The sequence below is a fragment of the Aegilops tauschii genome, chromosome 5 (assembly GCF_002575655.3).
Source record: "Aegilops tauschii subsp. strangulata cultivar AL8/78 chromosome 5, Aet v6.0, whole genome shotgun sequence".
NCBI lineage: Eukaryota > Viridiplantae > Streptophyta > Magnoliopsida > Poales > Poaceae > Aegilops > Aegilops tauschii.
Window position 1 is genome coordinate 217,975,107 of NC_053039.3, and position 26,179 is coordinate 218,001,285.

The 26,179-nt window shown below is 50.5% G+C and overlaps 1 protein-coding gene across 1 annotated transcript; it reads left to right on the forward strand.

The window, feature by feature from the left end:
• Nucleotides 1-8,861: 8,861 nt before the first annotated feature.
• LOC109759521 (chaperone protein dnaJ GFA2, mitochondrial) lies at nucleotides 8,862-25,834 on the forward strand. Its single transcript, XM_020318343.3, has 18 exons — nucleotides 8,862-9,114; nucleotides 9,216-9,288; nucleotides 9,371-9,421; nucleotides 12,375-12,466; nucleotides 13,618-13,701; nucleotides 13,794-13,832; nucleotides 14,054-14,164; nucleotides 14,570-14,599; nucleotides 14,679-14,766; nucleotides 14,882-14,946; nucleotides 15,035-15,109; nucleotides 15,415-15,487; nucleotides 16,283-16,374; nucleotides 16,669-16,740; nucleotides 24,878-24,934; nucleotides 25,080-25,128; nucleotides 25,243-25,309; nucleotides 25,408-25,834. Exons 1-18 carry the CDS (start codon nucleotides 9,058-9,060, stop codon nucleotides 25,496-25,498), a joined length of 1,266 nt encoding a protein of 421 aa, XP_020173932.1. The 5' UTR covers nucleotides 8,862-9,057; the 3' UTR covers nucleotides 25,499-25,834.
• Nucleotides 25,835-26,179: the final 345 nt, after the last annotated feature.

Genomic DNA, 26,179 nt, shown 5'->3' on the forward strand with positions numbered 1-26,179 from the left:
GTCCTTGAACTTTTCAAACTCCTCTTCCGTAAGTGTTGGATTTTCCTCCAGAATCTTGGACAGGGGTTCCTCAGCCTCAATAGCTCGTTTCACCCTCCCTCTCCAGGAGGCCAAATCATTGCTGAACATGCCCATGGCGTGATTGTTAATCTTTTTCATCTTCGGATCATCCCACGGTTGTTCTATGTTATCATCCCGGTTGGGGAACTTGAATCTCTTGTGCAACTTCGTCAGGAGCAACTGCGTCAAATGTTCTTTACTCCTTAAGTCATCGTCGTTGATGCTCGTGCATTCCCGTAGGATGCATCCTACTTGGTTCCCATAGCACTTGCGAGGTTCTTCCGGCTCTAATGGCTCAAACTTGCCAGGTGCCATCTTTGTGATCACTAGTCGTCCAATCCCTAGTTTGTTAGGTTTTCGTATCCTCTACTTCTGCTTCTTCTTTTCGATAGCGGCATCGGCGCCGGTACCTTCCCCGCCGGTATCTTCCCCGCTGGTACCTTCCCCGCCAATCTCGGTGCCGCCATCGGCGCCGGAGCCGTTGGTGTCGATGTCGGCGTCAGTACCATCATCGAGGCCGACCTGCAAACCTTGCTTAGTAGTCAAATAGTCGAGGTACTCTTGTTCACCCTCATAATCCATCTCGTCTGCATCTTGGTCAGAAGGCCCAGTTTCTTCGTTGTTCGACATGTTTCCTATGATTAGTCTCCTCGCGTTTATTTCTAAAAGTATGAAAGAATGAGAAATGACATAAAAAAGAAATCTATGTGCCAGCACTCGATATGCCTACTATCTAGCACAAATCATGCCAAAATTCACGGAAAATTTCGGCATGACCTTTGCTAAAAAATGGACATATCGAGCGCCTGAAATTCACCGGAACAGAAATGAATCAACATTCCGGCATAACATAGGCCACTCGGATCATTTACCAAAATTGAACCAAAACATCACATGTCCAAATGACATGTCCAAATTCCAAACATGACATGTCCAAAACATGACATGTCCACATATCACATGTCCAGTTCAAATTTGCATATAAATTCAGCCTACCTAAATTCAGCCTACCGAAATTTGCTTTAACAAGGGATGTTGATTTGGACAATTGCTTAAATGCTGCCTTTTCTTTTAACTACAATTGCTTAACCCTTAATTTCTGTCCTATTTTTAAAACCTAGCTAAATTCATAACTAAATAGATAACCTAATTAACCTACTGCCCTAACTAAAACCTAAGTAAATTAACCGAAGAACCCTAGCTAGCAGAGAGAGGGGGGTTTACAGAGGGTGCAGGGGCGAGGAGGTAGGCCCGACGACGACCGAGGTTGGGAGGGGAGGAAGCAGAGGAGGGAGGCGTGGCGCGTTGGGGTCGGGGGCAAGCGCCGGGGTCGGGGGCGAGCGCCGGGGCGCGGCGGTGCGACGGGGGAAGAGAGAGTGGGGATTTGGGGGGAAAAGAGGCGGGATGAAGCAGAGAGAGTGAGGATTTTGGGTTAAGTGGACGTAGTAGTAGCGCGTTTAGACCAAACGCGTACTACTATTACAGGCAGCTATAGCGGTTTTATACGGAAACCGCTACTGCTACCTTGACTAGCTGTAGCTCTTTTTCAGTCAAGCGCTACTACTATAACCAGTTTTCCTTGTTCTTTTCCTTTATTTCTCTCAGTTTTTTTCCGAGAGCAGTGAACGAAGGGAAGGCGATATATATTGCATCATTTGACGGTTAAATATGTATACAAAATAGGAACATATATATTACATCATTGGACCCATGCATAATAATGGCTAAGTGTGTTTACAAAATAGGAATATATATATATATTACATCATTTGACCGATAACATACAGTTCCTCAGCGTTGACGTTTTCGTTTTTGAGTCAGCTTCTTCCCCTTCTTGTTCGTTGAAGAATAATTGAGCCCCTCATTGTGACTTTGCCTTTTCCATGGAGTACGATTTTTCTTAGGTAATGTAGTATTGATTCTTCTTTTGACGTATACTTCATCATCATCGTCATCTTCCCTCATTGGGTTGTCGTACTGATCGTAGTCTTCCTCGTTGGCGACTCCATCCATTCCAATGATATTCCTTTTGCCTCTTCCCAGGACAACACGACTGGGATTGCACGGGTCGGTTATGAAGAAGCATTGTGTCACGTGCTTAGCGTGTACCCATGGCTCATTTTTTGCGATAGCGTTCACGGTAGCGCTCTTGGCGTCGGGTATAGTCATGGTAGTGAAATTCCGGTTTTCTCTTTCGACATTCTTAGCCCATCTGACATGGAACATCGTCGTGTTGTGCAGTCCAGCGTAGTCAAGCTCCCAGATCTCCTCGACCCTTCCGTAAAATCTTTCAGTTGCGCCGTTGTCGCTGCCGGTCATGCATTCCATCGTCACCCCTGAGTTCTGATCATCACTGTCCATATCTTTGGCCTCCGTGTAGAACGTGTATCCGTTGATATCGTATGCCTGATAGGTTGCGAGGTTGGGCGAGGGGCCATGTGCTAAGGCATATATGAGCAATCCGTCCTTAGAGACCTCCTCCGGGGGATTAGCAATAATATGCTCTTTGAACCAATGCAGGAAAGTGGAGTTGTGCTCTCTAGTAACTTCGGCGTCCGTCCTGCATACCCCCCGGTCACGATACTTCTTTGCGATAATTTCTTTGTGCAGTGCCACGAAAGGATCTACCTCGTCTAGGTGTTGTAGCACTACCAAGTTTGCTCTGTCAAAGTCGCTTCGTCGATCTGAGTATGCCACGTGCAGTTCCCTGCGACCGTTTGAGTGACCTTCTCCTTCGAGCCTCCCATCGTGCTTGTTAACGGACAAACCAACACTAACACCAGGCGGCTGCAGGTCTGCGCCATATAGAAAATTCTCGTAGAAAGAGATGCACTCTTGTGTCAGATAGCCCTGGACGATGCTTCCATCTGGACGGGACATGTTACGAACGAATCCTTTGATGATCCCATTCATCCTCTCAAACGGCATCATGTTGTGCAGAAATGACGGCCCCAGGTCTATTATGTCGTCCACAATATGGACACACAGATGCACCATCACGTCAAAGAACGCGGGCGGGAAGTACATCTCAAGCTCATTCAGTATCACAACGATCTCTTCCTGTAGCCTTCGAAGCTGCTTCACACTGATCGACTTTCGAGAGATGACGTCGAAAAACTTGCCGAGACCAATAAGCGTGTCACGGGCGTGCTTGTCCATTATCCCTCTAAGGGCAACAGGTAGTATCTGCGCCATCATCACATGACAGTCATGGGACTTCATCCCGCTGAACCTTTTCTTGTCCGTGTCTAGATATCTGCTTATCTTGCCATAGTAACCGGAACTAACTTTGACTCCGGTAAGGCACTTAAAGAATTGACCGATCTCAGCCTGACTTAAGGTGAAGCAAGAAGGGGGGCAATAATCCTCTTTCTTTATTTTCTTGCCCTTCTTCTCCCGTGCCTCTGTCTCCGTCTCTATCTCGTCTGACATTTTACGGGGCGGCATGTGCAGATCTTCCCTGATATTCAAATCTTGCAAGTCTTTTCTTGCCTTCGGCCCATCCTTGGTCTTATCCGGCATGTTCATCAATGTCGCGAGCAAGCTCTCAAGGACATTCTTACAGATATGCATTTGATCAAGGCAATGAGGTGTATCGAGTTTGTGCCAGTACTCCAAGTCCCAGAACACAGACCTCATCTTCCATACCTTCAGCAGCGGCTCCGGCGCCTTTCTCATCGTCTTTCCCGGCGCGGGGCACTCCTTCCAGTTTTTCAACAGCTCATCGATTTCGGCACCGCTCCGCTTACATGGAGGTCCTCGATGCTCAGCGTGACCATTGAATAGATCTCCACGGTTTCTCCACGGGTCGTCCTGTTCGAACCATCTTCGATGCCCCATGTACACGGTTTTCCCAGACCGGCCATCTTTCCTTGACGTTAGCTGCTGAGACATCGTATCATCCATGCACCGTGTGCATCCGCAATATCCATGGCACACCTGGCCTGCGACATATTCGTAACCGAGATAGTCATGCACCGTCGTGATCATCGCGACTCTCATGTAGAAATACTCGCCTTTGCTGGCGTCCCATGTCTTGGCCGGTGTTTTCCATAACGTGTCTAACTCCTCTTGAAGTAGCCCCAGATACAAATTAATATTATTTCCTGGTTGTTTCGTCCCTTGAACAAGCATGCTCATGTGAATGTACTTCGACTTCATGCACAACCAGGGGGGAGGTTGTACATCCATACAAACACGGGCCATGTGCTATGGTTGGTGTTCTGGTTGCCAAACGTATTCATGCCATCGGTACACGCGCCGAGCACGATGTTCCTTGCATCACATTCGAAATACCGATAAAAGTTGTTCAACGCTCTCCAATGGCTTCCATCCTTGACGTGTCTCAGCTTCGGATCATCTCCATCGCCGGGCTTCTTCCTCTCCGCGTGCCAGCGCATTAGCTTTGCTTCCTTGGGATCTACAAAATACCGCTGGAGACGGGGAGTGATCGGTAAGTACCATACAACTTTCTGGGGACATTTCTTCCCGGCCTTCTTGTATCGAGAAGCATTGCACACCGGACAACTTGTTTTTTCCGCGTGCTCCTTCCGATAAATTATGCAATCATTGATGCATGCATGGTATCTAACGTGCGGCAGATCAAGAGGGCACACGATCTTCTTGGCCTCATCAACACTAGTAGGACATAGATTCCCCACGGGAAGAACATCCTTTAGGTACTTGAGATGCTCATCGAGGGTAGTGTCGGTCCATTTGTTTTTAGCCTTCGTCTTCAGGAGTTGGAGCGTGAAACTCAAGCGGGTCACCTCAGGATTGCAACCATCATACAATGGAGTGTTCGAGTCTACCACCAGTTGCTCCAGCTTAGCCTCCTCTCTAGAAGCAGCTCTCTCAGTACTCGTCTCCTTGCGAAGCAATGCTTGAACATGAGGGTCCCGCACGATTAAACTTAGTACCGACGAACTCTGCTGCATGGAGTCCACGTCGTTCTCTCCGCCGCCATGTCCTCCGGCCCCTTCTCCTCCGCCATGTCCGACCCCTTCTCCGCCGCCATGTCCAGCCTCTTCCCCGTCGCCATTATCGATCATCTCTTCGTCTTGCCCTGTGTCATCATTGCCTGCCCCGTCGGCGTCCTCAACATCGTCATCCTCATCTTCAATTATCCACCGAGTATAGACATCCATGAAACCAGTCATGAGCAGGTGCGCTTCGACACGACCATCGTCATAGGGGTCGAGCCAAACTATTCCTTTACATTTTCGACACGGACATAAAACCTCTGTCCGGTTATTTTCTTTCATGTCCTGCACCGCCGACCGCAACCACCTGTCCACCATCGTTCCACTGACCATCATGAACGTCTGCACGGTAATAAAAACAAATTGATTATAAAAATGCATGCATGCATCAAAGTCATACAAAAATTCGGCATGACCTTCCCTAAAAATAGGACATATATAGATCTAGAGTTTGCCCGGAATTCGCCGAAACGGAAATAAATCGACATTTCGGCAAAACATAGGCAACTCAAAAGCACAATTTGGCGTCAATTCATGCCACACACACACAATTTCCATAATATTGCCCAATTATCATATCACACACACATAACATATTTCCATTTTGCAAAAGCATGAAATTTTAATCACCTCTATCTCGAGATCGAGCACATGGTGGGATGATGATGTAGGGAGATCAAAAGTGCACAAAGCTCTTCTTGACAAAGATAGATCTAGTTAGGAGGCAAATAGGTCACTTGAATAAATGCTACATCTACCTAGCTAGCTAATTTGGGAGGAGACAACTTAAACTAGTGGAGGGAAGGAAAAAGATAAAGGAGATGCATTAATGGAGGTGGTGTAGTTAGCTAGGAGTAATGAAGAGAGAGAGAAAGGTAGGTAGAAGAGGGAGAGTAATGGGGGAGAAGTCTTGAGGAAGAAGAAGAGTGAGAGAGGGAGGATGTGGGAGGTAGGGGAAAGGGAGGAGAGGAGATGGGGGAGGGCAGGACGGGTGGGGAAAAGGTGGTGGGGTGCTGCGCCTTAGCAGTAGCGCGGGAGGAAAAGAGCGCTACTGCTAAGGGTGTAGCGGCAGCGCGCTTTACAAACACACGCTACTGCTAAACGGGCCAACCGTGAGGACAATTTCAAAATTAGCAGCAGCGACGTGACAAAAAAGCGCGCTACTACTACTGCTTTAGCAGTAGCGCGCATCGCGCCACCGCGCTGCTGGTAAACTGAGGTTGTTGGGTTCTGTCGGTACATTTTTGTAGCAGCGCGGTTTATCCATCAAGCACCACCGCTAAATTTTCATCAGCAGCGCGCTTTCCTGAAGATCGCTACTGCTAAGTAGCAGTAGCGCCTCATTTTGAGCCGCGCTGCTGCTAAGATTCTGTGTATAAGGTTTTCCCTAGTAGTGTGTAGGGTCCGCACGCTTAACGTTCGATGACGATTTGTATTATGAGTTATGTGTTTTGGTGACCGAAGATTGTTCGGAGTCCCGGATGAGATCACGGACATGACGAGGAGTCTCGAAATAGTCAAGAGGTAAAGATTGATATATTAGACAATGATATTCAGACATCGGAATGGTCCGGATCGTTTCGGGTATTTTTTGGAGTACCGGGAGGTTACCGGAACCCCCCGGAGAAAGTAATGGGCCTCATGGGCCATAGGGGAGAGAGGAGGCCGCCCACAAGGGGTGGCCACGCTCCCCCCATGGGAGTCTGAATTGGACAAGGGGAGGGGCGGCGCCCCCCTTTCCTTCTCCTCCTCCCTCTCCCTTCCCTCTTTCCCCCTCCATGAGAATGAAGGGGGAAACCTACTAGGACTAGGAGTCCTAGTGGGTTTACCCCCACTTGGGCGTGCCCCTAGGCCGGCAGCCTCCTCCCCTCCTCCTTTATATACGGGGGCAGGGGGCACCCCATAGCACATAAATTGTTCTCTTAGCCGTGTGCGGTGCCCCCCTCCACAGTTTATTCCTCCGGTCATAGCGTCGTAGTGCTTAGGCGAAGCCCTGCGCGGATCACATCACCATCACCGTCACCACGCCGTCGTGCTGACTAAACTCTCCCTTGACCCTCTACTGGATCAAGAGTTCAAGGGATGTCATCGAGCTGAACGTGTGCAGAACTCGGAGGTGCCGTACGTTCGGTGCTTGATCGGTTGGAATGCGAGGACGTTCGACTACATCAATCGCGTTAAGCTAACGCTTCCGCTTTCGGTCTACAAGGGTACGTGGACACACTCTCCCCCTCTCGTTGCTATGCATCTCCTAGATAGATCTTGCGTGATGGTAGGATTTTTTTTTTGAAATTGCATGCTACGTTCCCCAACAGGAACGAGTAAAGAGACTTGCCGGTAACGAGATTGGACTAGGTATGAAGATATCGACGATCGAATCTCGGGCAAGTAACATACCGATAGACAAAGGGAATTACGTATGTTGTCATAAGGTTCGACCGATAAAGATCTTCGTAGAATATATATGAGCCAATATGGGCATCCAGGTTCCGCTATTGGTTATTGACCACAGAGGTGTCTCGGTCATGTCTACATAGTTCTCGAACCTGTAGGGTCCGCACCTTAACGTTCGTTGACGATATAGTACTATATGAGTTATGTATGTTGGTGACCGAATGTTGTTCGGAGTCCCGGATGAGATCACGGACATGACGAGGAGCTCCGGAATGGTCCGGAGGTAAAGATTGATATATAGGATGATATGGTTCGGCCAAGGGGTAAAGCCCACGGGGCTTTAGGTCGGTGCAAAAGGAGTTTTGCGGAGGCTAGGGGCCAAACGCCGGAGACCCTGGCGTCTGGCCCTGGGCCAAATGCTGAGGCCCATGGCGTTTGGGCCAGACGCCAAGGACTGTGGCGTCTGGTCCTGAAAGTCCGAGAAGGACTCTTCCTTGAGGGCAAAACCGACTTTGAGGAGGCTTTTACTCCAAGTTTCGACCTGAAGGCTCAACATATAAATAGAGGGGCACGGCTAGCACCCAAGACACATTAAGATTCACCAAGCCGTGTGCCGGCAACCTCATCCCCTCTGGTTTATCCTCCGTCTAGTTTCTGTAGTGCTTGGCGAAGCCCTACGGAGATTGCTCTTCATCACCAACCGTCACCACGCCGTCGTGCTGCCGGAACTCATATACTACTTCGCCCCTCTTGCTGGATCAAGAAAGAGATGACGTCATCGAGCTGAACGTGTGCTGAACACGGAGGTGCCATACATTCGGTACTTAATCGGGGCGGATCGTGAAGGTGTACGACTACATCAACCGCGTTGATAAACGCTTTCGCTTACGGTCTACGAGGGTGCGTAGACACACTCCCCCCTCGTTGCTATGCATCTCCATGGATAGATCTTTGCGTGTGCGTAGATTTTTTTTGTTTTCCATGCAACGATTCCCAAGATCTAGCATATGTGTGATTGGATCAAGTCAATTTGAGTGTTTCCTCTTGTGTTCTTCGTGTGTTTGTCGTGTTTTTCGGGAACCCCCTCCAAATCGTGAAAGATCGCCTCCTAGGGTTCCACCCACATAACTGGAGAAACACACTGTTTTAAAATTTATTTACACCATCGCATTACAATATTGCTAAGTCTCGGTAGTCTCAGTCGACGCTATATCCGCGAGATCTTATATTAAGATCAATGCAAAAAAAAATTCTTAGTTTTTTCTTTTTCTCTTTTGCATGTTATGTTACTTGATTGAAACTTGGTTAAATCCCAGTTGACTAAGATCTAGCCACACCCATCACATTAATATGGGAAGGAGCTAACGTACTAGAATATAAATATTTTGTTACAACGCATGTTAGTGAAGATAAATCAGAAAGCACCTGCAATTCAAACATTCTACTCGAAAATACACGCGTTTAACTTTAAATCCAAACCTTGGACATTGAATTCCATTTCTTTGAATCCTTTCGGCCTTTTGAAACCCAGCTAAAACCCTTCACGGTTTTTCTTTTTTGACGGTTCTGCCGTGTAGTTTCCGCCTCCTGCACAACGTAGGGTTTCCTCAGGTCCGCCCCCATGGCGCGCGTCGCCGCCTCTAGGCTCGCCGCCGTCGTGACCTCCTCGAAGTCGAAGGTGAGCTCATGTCCCTCCCCTCCCCTCCCCCTTCTCCCTCCCGCTTCTCCTCCCATCCAACCCTGGTTCCTCACGGCTAACCCATTTTACCTCCATGCCAGCTCGAGGTGTTCTCCCGCCATCTCCCCGCCGCCTCGTCGGCGCGGGGCACCCCGTCGCGGCTTCTCGATCCAGGTCAGGCCCCTCGCTTGAAGTTTAAATTTCGATATTTTCGCGTGAATTGTCCGAGAAAAGCTGACCCGAGATCACTGAACAGCGAAGGAGAGAAGGAGCCCGAGTTGGTGGTGCCCGAGCAGGTCGTTCCATGGTAAGCCCTCCGGTACATTTGATGTGTTCTGCTGTGCAATACCATTTCTCAGATAGCAATTTGTCTACCTTGTCGGGCGTACTTCAGTTCTATAACCACTGTCAGAGTTGAAAGTTGGAAACCAAGTTTTGGGCATTTTGTAATTAATGCGCTTCAGTTTGCTTATTTTTAAGCTGCTGTGAGAGTAGCTGTTCTGCGGTTAGTACATCAGATTGTAGTTGCATGAGTTCTGTTAATCAATGGTTTTCCTCAGCACCTTGCATCTCTGCTTGAATGGAATAACATATCCCTTCCCTAATTGATTATGGAAAATAAAAGCGCTACCACCTATGCATATAAAAACACCTTAACCAGACAAGATTATCGTACTTCACTGCAATAGGAAAAAGAAGCAGGGACGGAGCCAGGAAATTGTGAGAGGGGGGGGGGGGGGGGGCTCACATAGCATGGTAAATATTGTAACACCTAGATGCTCAAAATATGTCCGTTGTTCTGCAATATAATTTACAACCATCATGATTGACACACTTGACGGTCTAGATAATTTCTTCAGAATTAAAATTGCCTACTAGTTCCGATTGGCTTGAAAATGTTCTAAACTGAGCTCTTCCTCTTCATATCTGTAAATAACCAATTGGACAATTAAATCTTGTATACGATCTATACTCCTGTTGTCAACCTGGTAATGATGTCCTGAGAACTCAACTTATTGGATTGATAAAATTATGAATTGATTGAGCTCTCTTCCTTTCCATGTACGCATAAGCACACGGAGGCAATCAGAAATTTCATAGTTAAAATTTAACGTTTGAAGTTTCTACAATTCTATTTAGGTTTAAAGGCATGAAGTAATCTAATGACGAAAGTAAACTAATCCTTTTCCTTATGTCCTTGCCGCACTGTTGTGTGGCCTGCCAAATGGCAGTGCGCCAGTGGATCGCTGCTCGGCCGCCCCCAAATGATAGTGCAATAGATCACCACTGTGACAGCAGGCAGCTGGCGTGAGGCGTTGATTGCATCGCCGCAGCAGCCAGGAAGCAGAGAGAACTGATCTGTCTGTCCGTTCGTGCCGATGCCAAGTCCTACCTAGGCCTGCACCCTATTTCAAACATGATGGGCTCTCCTTTTCTTTTGCCGGCTTTTGGGCTTTTGGTACACAATATGTTACGTTGGCTGTTAGGAAGGGAATCATGAATAATCTTGGAGGCTTTACGTTCACAGCGACAGGGGGAGAGAGGGGGGGGGGGGTGCGAACGGTAACAGAAGCTGCATAATTCAGGGAAAAACTAAACACTATTAAAGGGGAGATAAAATCGTTTTTTTTTGGGGGGGGGGGGGGGGGGGGGGGGGAGGGAGGGGGCCTCGTCCCCCCTTGAATCCGTCCCTGCTAATAAGTATCTCAACCAAACGAGATTATCATACTCTTGTAATAGTGAACAAATCCTCAGTGTTATTTTGTCAATTTTTAAATGAAGTCAACATTTCATATCTGAATCCTTTCAGTCCAGGCAACCAGCATTTCTTCTATCAGTAAAAGTATGTGTCTGTGGATGTCAACCATCTTGACATATTGGTAATTTCCTTTGCATTAAAACACAACCCATCAGTGTTATGGTCACTCATATCGGTGCTAGCTTGCTATGTCCAGTGTTGAACACTTTCCCTGATTCACCAACAGAGTGATTTGATGATTCAATATCCCCAAAAGGGATCAACCATAATATATCTCCCACTGTCCTTGCCAGGGTTATATTATTCTGTAGATTATGTAGCCACTAGACACTTTATAATCTTCCAAGTGGCGCTAGTTGTGCTAATCTTCCAAGTGGCACTAGTTGTATACAAACCCATAACATTGTCAAATTCCTAGTAACTTGTTGCTAACATGTCAAACGTAAATCAGGAGTTCGTTTTCTTTTGCCTGTTTTCGAACTATGAAAGTATGAATAGAGCAATATGGTACACTCATCTGACTCTTGACTCTAGCTTCCTAGTGGGCCAGTGGGCGTCTTGATTCAAATGAATTGAGTAGGTTACGATCCTTAGAAATTCTTTCTGTAGTGGTAGTTTGATTGTTGGACTTCCGATCTTGGGAAATTTTATTATGTGCCACTTTGCACTTAATTCTAACGGAACCGCTTGGAAATTGCTATGGCTCATCATTACTTTCTATGTTTTTCGTATGATGTAAATGAAGACACTTTCGTGCAAATTCCTATGGTTTCTGGGCATGTAAGACTCAAGAGGGCGTGCCATTGCAATCCTGCATTTTCCCTATTTTAGTGTTCCTGAAATTCTGCAAATTGGAGTGGCCCTGAAGCTGGGTTGTTGCTACTCGTCCTTAAAAGAACACGTCACCGCTATGAAGGTTAAAAGAAGTGTTCCTAGGTGCTTGCCTAGGCACGCAAAAAAGCACTGCCGTGAAAAGATGGTGCATGGCAGGTTGTCTCTGTCACTGCTGGTGGCTTGGTTGTTTGTGGAAGCTGCATATGAAGGCATACCTAACCGAAGTAAAGCAGCACTTTACTGGGATAAATGGGCTTTTGGGAATGGTCGGATCCCCCCCCCCCCCCCCCCCCCCCCCCCCCCCCCTGATTTCTCCTTTCCAGAGCTGCCCATCTTGTTGCTGCCGCGCAGTCGCTTAGGCGGGCTATACGCACAAAAGCCTAGTGCCTCGTTGAACCTTTACCATGACAGCTGTATGAAGTATGAAGAGACAATGTAAATTTATGCTTGATTTTATCATTTACCAGTACCCATATTGTCGTTGCCATTTGTCAGACACAGGCACTCAGCCTTGGACCATTTGTAATGCAAAAGTCTTATTTCAATCTTGCCTTTTATTTGAATTATGAGTGACTCCCTTTGTTATTTTTCGTTTGGTAACTAAATTCCATGTTCCTTTTGTTTATTTCTATGATAAGAAGTTAAGAACTTATTTTTATGATTTTAGCCACAGCGAGGGTGGATGCAAGGGATTACTATGATGTGCTCGGAGTGAGCTCTGATGCTTCTGCATCAGACATAAAGAAGGCATATTATGGGGTCTGTATTCACTTTGTCTCAATTAAGGCTTACGATATTCATTATTGATCAGTTATAACTTGATTAACTTTCTGGAGGTTCCTGTTTATTCCGAGATGTTACTATACTATACCAGAATGGTTAACATGAAACAGGGCCTGGACCAAATAAATAAAGAAATTTGACATGTTGTTGGACATACCATCATATTCTCTTGTTAGCTCGTTATGTGCAGAAATGCACTATAATTGATCAATAATGCCTAGCTGGATCTTTCATCAGGATTGGTTAGCCAAGATCTGTTTGGGAATTTTTAAATTTTGGCTAAAGAAGGGAAAATCTCTACTCACCTAAGGTTTTCTAAGAAGTTTATGCTCGCCATGGGTGGTTCAGGTCTAATTGTACACACCACCACAAGCTTTGACGTGCTATCTTCCAGGGCTTCTGCAGAGTGGATTAGCATGCTGCCAGTAGCCTTGGCAGAAACCAGTTATACTGCCTTTGTAAGACCTATTGTCCTCCTCCCAGAGTGTACTTTCTGAGAAGGCAGATGCAGGAACATCTTTTGTTGTCGCACGATGTCTTAAAGAAACTAGATACGTTATTTGTATTTCACCTTTTTAGCCATGCCACCTCGCACTTGCCGATCTAGAGAACATGGCAAAATTCCAGAGAAACAATTAGATAATGCCAGGCCCTGCTCACTGGCAATGTTAGCCTACAGTTTCTTGTTTAAAAGAGATAAAGTGCCCTCACTTTTGTTACATTTTGTCATGAGAGGTTTCTAAACTGAAATTACTAGTGCTAGTTTTAGAATCCAATGAGTATAGTTGGGTCATGGTGCACACATTCTTAAGTTCCAGACAGGCGATTGTTTACCTCTGCAGCAAATAGTTTTTTTTCAACATGGAACACTTTTTGGACCAGTAGAGAAGCTATTTCTTGTCAATGATGGCTTATGAGAGAGATAGTCCTGCCCCCTTACAGAGACTGCACGCCTAAAGGATCAACTTCTTGTGATCTACCGTTGCGGATCAATTACATTGTATTTTTTATATCTTTGGGCTGTTTGATCAACAATTCATGATCTTCATGTACTAGATGATCTTTCTGTCTCCTTTGTAACATTTGTTAGCTCGTCAAATTTTAGCTTAACTGGCATGCTTCTCCAGCTTGCAAAGAAGTTCCACCCCGATACTAATAAAGATGATTCTGGCACAGAAAAGAAATTCCAGGAAGTTAACCGGGCCTATGAGGTATGAAGTTTTCGTAGACACAATTTATTCTGTTTGGTGAGCCATGGTGCATGTTTATCTAAAAGACTGCTATTGTTTGTGATTTTCTCTAGGTTTTGAAGGATGATGATAAGCGCGGAACATATGATCAGGTTCTTACTTTGTTTTGTATGAAAATAAAATAATATTAATATATAATTATAAACTCAATGCCATCATAAATAAGAAACAAGCTTTTAATTTCATTTCTTTCTGTGTTAACTGTTTATCTAAACTTGCTTACATAATGATAACATTGATTTTCTAATCACTAAAATTAATTCTAAGATACACGAAATCTAGTGCTTATGTATTAACTATTACATGTTGACAGCTTGGAGTTGAAGCTTATGAGCGCCTAGCATCAGGGGGTGGCCCAGATGGTTCCCCTGATAGCGGTGGGGACTTTGCTGGTGATAATCCATTTAGTGATATTTTTACCGATGTAAGAGGTCCTTTGTTTTTATTTAGTATCAGTAAATTGGCCCTTGTACATTTTTTGGTTGTCACTGTAAGCTGTTGTATCCACGAGGCTGTGCTTTACAAACTCAAAATATGTGATTGCCTTCAATGCAGGGACTTCAAAACATAAGTGGACTTTTTTTGTTTGAACCATGCAGGAGAACTGCATGTGAAATATATAGATAGAAGAAAAGGGGCGAACAGCCCATACGTGACTTAAAAAAAAATTGTACAAAGGTGTTCATGTAAACATTGTAGTGCACTTATGGTTTTTAACCTAATGCAGTTCCTTTATTCTTTAGTGTAAGGCGTAGGCTTATGTATACTTTAATAAACATATTATATGATGTAGTTCCTTGATTTTTTATTTTTTTGCCATGTCAACCAGATCTTTGACAGAGGAGGCCAAGATGTCCAGGTTACTCTTCTTCATTGCAACGGTTACTTTGAACTTGATATATTGTTGCAATGCTCATTTTTCTTTTTCTCAATTGTAGATTCCTGTTGAATTGTCATTCATGGAAGCTGTTCAAGGATGCAGAAAAACTATTACATATGAGGCTGATGTTCTCTGTGGGACCTGCAGTACGTGTTATCATCTGTCTATTATTCCGTTGATGTAGGAATTTTCTGAATTGTGCGCACCCCCACCCCCACACCTCCCGTTTGATGGCTAAAGTGTAACATTTATTGATTGCAGATGGAAGTGGCGTTCCACCTGGCACTATACCTCAAACATGTAAAGCTTGTAGAGGTGCTGGTGTGGTATGTCTCCTTTTAAATGATGTTTTGACAGAGTATTTCACTCGGAGATTACTTTCCTGACCTTAAAAGTGTCATCTTATGAGTACAGACATTCATCCAGAGGGGTATGTTGAGTTTTGAATCTACTTGTTCTCGGTGCGGTGGAAGCGGAAAAATTGTGAAGGTACATTTCTGCCTCAAAGGCTTATTTTGTCTATATGTTCCTCCAAGTTTAGTCTTTATGGTATTATTGCCATGTAAGGTGAAGTTGCTGTCTGTTATGATCCTCAGTTACATCACTGTCATATGAGGTGAATTAACATCTTTGATGCTTTGAACAATTTGGGGTAGTAATTCTTAAGATTTCTGCATTATGCCAAGTACATGATATGAATTGCTCAATGTGATTGTACAGTAAATTGTTAATTCTGAACTTTCTGTTCTATGATTTATCCTAACTTAATCTGCTTTTCCATGTTTCACTTGAAGAGTTTTTGCAAGACATGTAAGGGCCATCAGCTTGTCAAGGGGAAAAAATCAGTCAAGCTTGACATAATGGCTGGTAAAAACGACTAATCATTACCATGTATATGCTTGATATCTGACTCGTTGCAACTTGAATTTGGGTATACAGAGCTCTTGGGTTCTTTTGGATAAGGTTTTACTTGCCCGTGCCAGTGCGCTAGAGTAACAAGGGGCATGGGCATGCCAAAAAGATTGGCAACCATGTAAACTAGGTAGGGTAGATTTGGCCCGTGGCCACAAACCAAATATATGCATTTTGCATATAATTTTTGTTTATCGGTAGCTTTGCTTGCTGTAAAGTGTGAACTAAGACTAACTTACCTAGGTGGACATACCACTGATACCAACCCAACTACTTGACACAATGCAGAAGTATATCTCCCCTTCCAGACTTTATTTATTAGCACTACTAATGTAGAGATGGTACTTATAACTGCAGTGGTGGACCTAGAATCTCAGACTTGGGGTGCCACAGTTCAAAGTTTGTGAAACTTTACACTATAGATAATTAGATAGTATAATTTGGTCTGAACATCGTCATAATCTCGACAAGTAGTCTTAAAGTTGCATTAACTTGTAGGTATTTAGTGTTAGGTACATACTAAAAAATGTTTTGCAATTTTCGAGGGGGTGCCACACTAAATCCGGCCCTGTTTAATGGCAATAGCTCATTTCACTGTTCTATTAAATATGCTTCTATTTAATTATTCTTCCTTTTCTGTTAATGTTTGAGTAGTTGTTACTACAAGTATGCAACTGCGCGGTTCTTTTGGAGTCTAGGAAAATACTTACATTTTTATGTGTATTATATATAACTAGCGCGCTTCTTCAGGAATTGATGACAATGAGACTATAAAGGTTCGTGGTCAGGGTGGTGCAGATGTGGAGCGCAATAAACCTGGTGACCTTCTTTTGACTATCAAGGTTACATTTCTCTTTGGTCAAATTTCCAACTCTATCTGTCAGTTAAATTGGTACTACCTCTGTAAACTTTTATTAGACGTTTTAGGTTACTAAAGTAGTGACCTAAAATGTCTTATAGAAGTTTACAGAGGGAGTATGTTTCAAGTGAAATTATGGCTTGTTTGTGTTGCTGCACTGTGGAGTCTAGTTAGTCAGGACAATTTATTAATTTCTTTAATATTTTTCTATGAAAAAAGAACCTTCATTTGTAAGTGCTTTCGTAAAGGAGCCCTAATACTCATTTTCCTATTACAGGTCAGAGAGGATCCTATCTTCCGTAGAGAAGGCAACCATGTGCATGTTGATGCTGTTCTAAGCATGGCCCAGGTGAACTCTCTTACTATTGTCGCCCTCCCCTTTGTTGTTCCCACCGATCTGAACTCTTAAGTAACTGCATTATGCAGATCACATCTGTTATGACCGGCATATTAGGGGCTTAGCCCAGTTAGTTGTGGCCCAGTTTATCTTACCGTTATTAGGGGCTTAGCCCAATTATCTTATTAGGAGGATTATATAAACTCATGTAAGGACCCGTTTTGGGATTAAGCAAGAAGCAATCATATTTGCTCGGCTTCCTTAGGGAGCCGGGAGGCCTAACCCTAGCCGCCGCCCCTACGCTCTCTCTCTCTCGCGCGCGCGCACGCAACGATGGCGCCCCAGCGCCGGCGACCACGCCTTCGTCCACGCCATCCCTCCTTCCACCCCTACAACTTGAGACCACGCCCTGGTAGGGATCCGGTTCCTACCAATTTGGTATCAGATAGCTGCGGTGCGATCATGTTGTTATGACCGGCCGGACCTACGGCCGTAGGAGGCCCACCGGGCAAGCTTAGCCCGCAAGTTATCTTAGTTTTTATTTCACATCGTGGTTATATATACAACTTGTAAGACTATTTTGAGAGGTAAGCAATAAGACTATTTCTATTGCCCGGCTCCCAGAGGAGCCGGAAACCCTAAACCCTAGCCGCCGCTTGTCTTCACCGCCCCGCCGCCGGCCGCCGCGCTCCAGCCCTCGCCCTCCTCCCTTGTTCCCCTACAACCTACGTCCGAGATCGGGAAGAACTCTAGCTCCTATCACCTTGGTATCAGCTAGCTTGGTTTCGACCATGTCATCACCACCACCGACCCCGTCGCTGCCCCTCGCCACCACCGCCGCCGCGTCATCGCCGACCGCCACGGCCCCGCTGGCCCTCCCTTCGGCGCCGATGACTTCCACCTCCCGCGCGTCGACCGGCCAGTCGCCGCCCGCCGTCACGGATACGCCGCCATCACCGTCCACCATGCCGACCCACTACTCCCCGGAGGCCATGGCCGGTGTCCTCAATGACCTGGTGGTCGCGGTCCAGGGCATCCGCCTTTACTTGGCCAGCCCGTACGGGCCGCCACCGCCGCTGCCGCCGGCCGTTCCATCCGGACCGCCGGCCCTGCCATGGTACTCGGTCCCCGCGGCAATCGCCGGGGGTTACCCGGCGCTCCCGCCGCCGGCTGCTCCAGCGCCGTCCTGGCCCCAGTGGCCGGCGCCCGCGCTCGCGGCGCCACCAACGCCGTCCGCGCCCGCGCTCGCGGCGCCACCAACGCCGTCCGCGCCCGCCCCGGCCCCGCAGTGGCCGGCCTGGCCTACGCCGGCCCCAGCCGCGCCATCCGTACCTGCGGCGCCGGTCCAGGTTCCACCGCCGCCGCCCAGCTCCGGCTTGGGCCAGTCCACGCCGGGTGGTCTTCCGATCCAGCAGGTCCGGTTCCCACCGTCACCATCTCCGATTCCGGCCTGGCTCAACGGGACGTCGCCTCCGCCGGTTTACACGGAGGCCGGGGATCCGTCGGTGCCCCCACTGCAGTCCGGGGCCTCGTCGGGCTCCACGGGGGCCTACGCCGGCCTCCCCACTATGGACCGGGCGCCGTCATCCGCTCTCCGCATCGCCGAGCCGGTGGGCCCTGGCGCGCCGACCCAGACGCCGCCCCGGTTCGCCAAGATCGACTTCGCCACCTATGACGGCTCGGACGACCCGCTTAACTGGCTCAACCAGTGTGACCAGTTTTTCCGTGGGCAGCACCCGCCCGCGTCGGAGCGCACTTGGCTGGCTTCCTACCACCTCCACGGGGCAGCCCAGACATGGTACTACGCCCTCGAGCAGGACGAGGGCGGCATGCCCCCGTGGGAGCGTTTCCGCGAGCTGTGCCTTCGTTTCGGACCGCCGATGCGCGGGAGCCGCCTGGCCGAGTTGGGCCGCCTGCCGTTCACCACCACGGTGCAGGATTTCGCCGATCGCTTCCAGGCCTTGGTGTGTCACGCGCCGGGTGTGACGGCCTTACAGCGGGCTGAACTTTTCGTCGGCGGCCTTCCCGACCACATCCGTGTGGACGTTGAGATGAAGGGGCCCCAAGACCTTCAGACGGCCATGTACTACGCTCGGGCATTCGAGCAGCGCGCCCATGCCTTGACGCGGACACCCGCGTCTTGTGGGGGCTGACAACCCCCCCCCCCCCCCCCCCCCCCCGCCACCTCCGACAGCACCCGCGCCTTCGACCGCATCACCGGCGGCCACCCCGGCCGCGACGCGCCCTTTCAGGCGCCTTTCTCAGGCGAGCAGCTCGAGCGCCGGCGCTTGGGACTTTGCTTCAACTGTGATGCGCCCTATGCTCCGGGCCATGTCTGCCCGCGCCTCTTCTACTTGGAGACGACCGACGAGATCGAGGATGACACACCGGAGGATGGCCTCGGCGACCCAGCCGCCGCGGAGCCCGCGCCTGCACCCGCGCCCGCTCCGGCGACGGCCCTCGTCGTCTCGCTCCATGCGCTGGCCGGCATCCGTGATGAACGGACGATGCTTTTACCGGTCACGATCCATGGCGAGCGTCTGGTGGCCCTCCTGGACACAGGTTCCATGCATAACTTCCTGCCGGAGAACACCATGCGGCGCCTTGCGCTACAGCCGACCGGCGGGGAGCAGCTGCGGGTCACCGTCGCTAATGGTGCCCGTCTACGCTGCCATGGGCTCGCCCGCGACGTGCCCATCACTATCGGCGACGAGCACTTCACCATCACCCGCGCCGGCATTGACTTGGGCTGCTTCGACTTCATCCTCGGCGTCGACTTCTTGCGGACTCTCGGTCCCATCCTTTGGGACTTCGACGCCCTGACGATGACCTTCTGGCGTCTCGGCCGCCGCGTCCGCTGGGAGGGCATTGGAGGCACCCCGGCGACGCCCCCGCTCCAGCTGGCCGCGGCCACCACCGAGGCCGAGCATCCGCTATTGGACCACCTCCTGCAGCAGCACCGTGATCTCTTTGAGGAGCCGCAGGGCCTTCCGCCGGCCCGGGTCTACGACCACCGTATTCACCTCCTGCCAGGCTCGGCACCGGTGGCCGTACGGCCCTACCGGTATCCTCAGCTGCAGAAGGACGAGTTGGAGCGGCAGTGTGCACTCATGCTTGCCGCGGGCATCATCCGGATCTCCACGTCGCCATTCACTGCGCCGGTCCTCCTCGTTCGCAAGTCGGACGACACGTGGCGTTTCTGCATCGACTACCGCGCCCTTAATGCTCTCACACTTAAGGACAAGTTCCCTATCCCGGTGGTCGATGAGCTTCTCGATGAGCTGCATGGGGCGCGCTTCTTCACCAAGCTGGATCTCCGGTCGGGGTATCATCAGGTGCGCGTGCACCCAGACGACATCGCCAAGACGGCGTTTCAGACTCATCACGGCCACTTCGAGTTCTTGGTGATGCCTTTTGGCCTCTCCAACGCCCCGGCTACCTTTCAGGCCTTGATGAACAATGTCCTCCGGCCCTACTTACGTCGGTTTGTGCTTGTTTTCTTTGATGACATTCTTATCTACAGCGCCTCTTGGGCAGAGCACCTCTAGCATGTGGCCATCGTCTTCAACGAGCTTCGGGCACATCATCTTCATCTTAAGCGCTCGAAGCGCTCGTTCGGGACGCCTTCTGTCGCTTACCTCGGCCACGTCATCTCGGCCGAGGGGGTGGCCATGGACGCCGACAAGGTGGCGGCTGTCGCCGCCTGGCCGATCCCGCAGTCTCGGCGGGCTCTTCGCGGATTTCTGGGCCTTGCGGGGTACTACCGGAAATTCATCCGGGAGTTTGGCCTCATCGTGGCCCCGCTCACGCGTCTTCTCCGTCGCGACGCCTTCTCTTGGGATGAGGAGGCCACCACAGCGTTCGAGGCCCTCAAGGGGGCCCTCACGACGGGTCCCGTCCTGCAGATGCCTGATTTCGACCTACTGTTCACCTTCGACTGCGACGCCTCCGGTGCGGTCTTTCATCAGGGCGATGGACCCCTCGCCTTCTTCAGCCGGCCCTTTGCCGCCCGCCATCTTAAGCTGGCGGCCTATGAGCGCGAGCTCATTGGCTTGGTATAGGCGGTGCGTCACTGGCGGCCCTATCTTTGGGGTCGATCCTTCCGGATCCGTACGGACCACTACAGCCTCAAGTTCATGCTGGATCAGAGGCTCTCGACCGTGCCGCAACACCAGTCGATCAGTAAACTCTTCGGGTTTGACTTCACTGTCGAGTACCGTCCGGGTCGCCTTAACACCGTCGCCGACGCCCTGTCTCGGCGTGACGCCGACATGGACGACGGTGCGGCTGAGGGGGCGGCCTTCTGCATCATCACCGGGCCCTCCTTCGCCCATCTTCACCGACATCCGGCGGGCGACAGCAGCCGCGGCCGACGCACTCCTCCAGCAGCAGCTGGCTGCGGGGGAGCTGGATGAGCCGTGGCGCCTCGCCGACGGCTTGCTCCTCCATGGGTGCCGGGTCTTTGTTCCGGCGCACGACGATCTTCGTCATCAGGTGCTGCGCCTCGCCCACTCGGCGGGCCATGAGGGTGTGCAGAAGACACTCCATCGTCTTCGCGCCGACTTCTACATTCCAGGTGATCTTGCCCTGGTCCGTGACTGGGTACGGTCTTGTGTGACGTGCCAGCGCAACAAGACGGAGACTCTACGGCCGGCTGGCTTGCTCCAGCCTTTGGAGGTGCCATCCCAGGTCTGGGCGGACATCTCCATAGACTTCATCGAGGGCCTCCCCAAGGTGGGTGGCAAGTAAGTCATTCTCACGGTGGTCGACCGCTTCTCCAAGTATGCCCACTTCATCGCGCTCGGGCATCCCTACACGGCGGCGTCTGTCGCTCGGGCCTTCTTCGACGGCATTGTCCGTCTCCACGGGTTCCCATCTTCGATCGTTAGTGATCGGGACCCCGTGTTCACGGGACATGTGTGGCGCGACCTCTTCCGGCTGGCAGGCGTTAAGCTCCGCCTGAGCACAACTTTCCATCCTCAGACGGACGGCCAGTCCGAGGTCGTTAACAAGGTGATTGCCATGTATTTGCGTTGTGTCACAGGTGATCGCCCTCGCGCATGGGTGGACTGGCTATCGTGGGCGGAGTACTGCTACAACACCTCTTATCACTCCGCCCTCCGTGCGACGCCTTTTGAGGTGGTTTATGGCCGGCCACCTCCGCCGATTCTTCCTGTTGATCCGGCCTTGGCACGGACCGAGGCGGCCGGTGCTCTTCTGCGGAACCGTGACGAGATGCTGGCAGAAGTCCGGCAACGCCTCCTTCAGGCCCAGCAGTTGGCCAAACACTACTACGACGGCAACCATCGCGAGGCGGAGTTCGCGGTGGGTGATTGGGTGTGGCTGCGTCTCCTTCATCGCTCTACGCAGTCCCTGGACCCACGCGCGAAGAGGAAGCCGGGTCCTCGCTATGCCGGTCCCTTTGCTATCCTGGAACGCATTGGGAAGGTGGCTTACCGTCTTCAGCTTCCGGCAGGTGCGCGGATCCATGATGTCTTCCATGTGGGGCTGCTCAAGCCCTTCCGTGGAGAGCCACCCGCGGTTCCTCCAGCGCTCCCGCCGGTCACTGACGGGCGTCTACTTCCTGAGCCGGAGAAGGCGTTGAAGGCTCAGCTGCGTCGCGGCACCTGGTACTTGTTGATTCAGTGGGCTGGACTTTCAGAGGAGGACGCTACTTGGGAGCAGCGCGAGGAGTTCCGCCAACACTACCCCGACTTTCAGCTCGAGGACGAGCTGTTTGCGCGGGCGGGGAGAGATGTTATGACCGGCCGGACCTACGGCCGTAGGAGGCCCACCGGGCAAGCTTAGCCCGCAAGTTACCTTAGTTTTTATTTCACATCGTGGTTATATATACAACTTGTAAGACTATTTTGAGAGGTAAGCAATAAGACTATTTCTATTGCCCGGCTCCCAGAGGAGCCGGAAACCCTAAACCCTAGCCGCCGCTTGTCTTCACCGCCGCCGCACCGCGCAAGGACGGCGCCACGCCGCCGGCCGCCGCGCTCCAGCCCTCGCCCTCCTCCCTCGTTCCCCTACAACCTACGTCCGAGATCGGGAAGAACCCTAGCTTCTATCACATGTCCTCGCCGCCGCCCACCCCGACCCTTCCGCTGCCGACTGCGACGACCGCCCCGATGGCCACCACGGCCAGCGCCCCGCTCTTGCCGGTGTCGGTCACCTCCGCCGCGCCCGTCCCCGTCGTCTTCACCCCGGAGGAGATGACGGCTGCCATCCGGGATCTCACCCAGGTGGTCATGGGCATCTGCACGTTCCTCGCGAGATCCTATGGGCTGCAGCCGCCGCCACCGGCGACCGCGGCCCTGGGCATCCCGACGATGGGCCCGGGGGTGCCCATCCACCAGGTCCGGTTTCCCCGTCGCCGTCTCCGTTACCGGCCTGGCTCGCTGGGTCCCTTGAGCCGGTCTACACGACGTCCTCGGTCGGGCCGCACGTGCTGCCCCCGCCGGCGACGCACCCGGCCATGTAGTTTGGCGGGTCCTCGGGCTCTCCGCCGAGCCCTTCGCCAGCATCGACGGGCCCCTGTTCCAGGGCGGCACCCTGATGCCCGCCTACTCGGCCCCGTCATCCTCGCTGCTCCGTGCTGACGAGGCGCACCCGCCCGTCGTCCACGCCCAGCCGCCGCCGAGATTCTCCAAGCTGGAGTTCGACACCTACGACGGCACCGTCGACCCCCTGAAATTGGCTCAACCAATGCGACCAATTTTTCAGGGGGCAGCGCACGCTTGCGTCTGACCGCATCTGGATCGCCTCGTATCATCTCCGAGGAGCCGCGCAGACGTGGTACTACGCCCTTGAATAGGACGAGGGCGGCATGCCACCATGGGAGCGCTTCCGCGATTTGTGCCTCTTGCGCTTCGGTCCGCCTATACGCGGGAGCCGTCTGGCGGAGCTTGGGCGTCTTCCGTTCCTCACCTCGGCGCAAGACTTCGCCGACCGCTTCCAGGCACTGGCATGCCACGCCCCCGGCGTTTCGGCTCGTCAGCGGGCTCAGCTCTTCGTCGGTGGCCTACCGGACCACATCCGCGTGGAAGTGGAGATGCGCGGGCCAAAGGACCTTCAGATGGCCATGTACTACGCCCGCGCGTTCGAGCGTCGCGCGGTGGCCATCCAGCAGGCGCCACCGCCCCGGGCCGCTGGGCCGCCACCCTGGCCGGACGTTCCCGCGCAGGGTCGGCCTGCCCAGGCTCCCGCGGCGCCCCCTCGCTGCGGCTGCGGCACGCCTGTTCCGCCGGCTCACCCCGGCCGAGCAACTTGAGCGTCGCCGCCAAGGATTGTGCTTCAACTGCGACGAGCCCTACGTACCGGGCCACGTCTGCCCACGACTCTTCTACCTGGAGGCTGCAGACTACATTGAGGAGGACCCCGCCGCTGCCGGGCTCGGCGACCAGCCCGCCCCAGTTGACGCGAAGGTGTTTGGCGGCCGTTGATCTTCCCCGCCTTCCAGCTCGAGGATGAGCTGTTTGTGCAGGCAGGGAGAGATGTTATGACCGGCATATTAGGGGCTTAGCCCAGTTAGTTGTGGCCTAGTTTATCTTATCGTTATTAGGGGCTTAGCCCAATTATCTTATTAGAAGGATTATATAAACTCGTGTAAGGACTCGTTTTGGGATTAAGCAAGAAGCAATCATATTTGCTCGGCTTCCTTAGGGAGCCGGGAGACCTAACCCTAGCCGCCGCCCCTGCGCTCTCTCTCTCGCGCGCGCGCACGCAACGACGGTGCCCCAGCGCTGGTGACCACGCCTTCCCTCCTTCCACCCCTACAACCTGAGACCACGCCCTGGTAGGTGACCACGCCTTCCCTCCTTCCACCCCTACAACCTGAGACCACGCCCTGGTAGGGATCCGGTTCCTACCAATATCTTTCTTTCTGGAAAACAAATATTCAAATTACGTCTTCTGCCCAGTGTCACCAACTCACCTCCTACTATGCACCGATACTTTGCACAATCGTCCTATCAGTATCACCAGACTTACCAGATACTGTTAGGCCATTGATACAGCTCCGATGTGTATTAGGCTCTGTGAGTTAGTTTATTTAAAAAATAAGAAAAGATGAAAGTACGATGCATATGTTACGTCATGCATTGCTCCGTATATTTTTGGGTATCTAAAACTGCTTGATTTACAGGCTGTGCTAGGTGGAACTGTTACAATACCTACCCTCACCGGAAATGTTTCAGTCAAGGTAGGTATACATGGACTATTGAGTTGAGTTTTGGGGTTATAAACTTATAATATGGTACATGACACGAGCTGACTATGCTGCTTGTATTTGTTGGATGATGCTGTATTTCCAAAGGCTCACGTTGCACTTGGTTTTCCCTGTCTAGGTTCGCCAAGGTACCCAACAAGGAGAGAAGGTTGTCCTACGGGGCAAAGGTTGGTCATTGTGGTCCACCTAAATCCCTAAAAGAAACCCCTTTATCCGGGTCGTCGGATTTCGATCCAAATGTTATTAACGCACATGCCTTTTCCCTCTCTTTATTTTTGCAGGAATAAAGGCGAAGAATTCGTCATCGTACGGGAACCATTATGTTCACTTCAACATCAGAGTCCCAACGTATGTTTCTTTGCCTCAACTAAATTTCAGTTGACAGAAGAAAAGGAAAGAAAAGAAACACCAAAACGAACATATTGTTTTGTCTGTGCCATTTGTAGGGAGCTGACACCACGGCAACGGGAGCTGATGGAGGAGTTTGATAAAGAGGAGAGCAACGACGTGGCGAGAGTTGCGGCTGCATCTGGATGAGATTTTTATGCTCCTCATCGATTGATTGATTATTGGCACACATAATAAGTCAGATAGCCTTGAAGGGCTTGGTGTACCCTATATGTCCCTATCCTTGTTTGTAGGCGTTAGATGGTGAGTTTTGCCCTGTATAATATACACGTCACCATAACTGATAAGCCTAAATTATACTGTATTGTATAAGCATCTGATTTATATTCACCACTTCCTTGTGGTACCATTGTAACAAGAGATTAAAGTTGGAACCGATGGAGCAACGTTTTTGGATGAGAATGTATCAGCAATTTTGTTATAAACATGAAACAAATGGAACGGATGCCATTTGCTGACGGAAAATGCACATCTGCACCGGGCGGCACATGCCGTGTAGCAAATACACCCTGTGCTGCGCCCATGTCATCTTGTTTGGTTATGAGCAAGTTCTACTGGAGAGCGGATTTTCTGCTACTCAAGTTGTTTTTCCTTCTTATAAAAACCTAGAATTCTTTTTAGATGCACTTCAAATATTTTTGGGAACATTGTTGCCGATGGACCACGGTCCAGCACGATATGCACATACAAGATGAGAAGCAAATATGTGAGGCACTTTAATGCTAAATTCGATGCAATGGATGTAGACAGTGAACTCTACCCCATTTTCATGACTACAAGATGGTTAGCGACTGTTTTGTGTTGAATAAG

Coding starts and splice junctions, on each gene's coding strand:
- LOC109759521 (XM_020318343.3), top strand. CDS start 9,058: ATGGCGCGCGTCGCCGCCTCTAGGCTCGCCGCCGTCGTGACCTCCTCG. Junction 9,289..9,370: donor GTCGCGGCTTCTCGATCCAG/GTCAGGCCCCTC, acceptor ATCACTGAACAG/CGAAGGAGAGAAGGAGCCCG. Junction 14,767..14,881: donor TGTTCTCTGTGGGACCTGCA/GTACGTGTTATC, acceptor TATTGATTGCAG/ATGGAAGTGGCGTTCCACCT.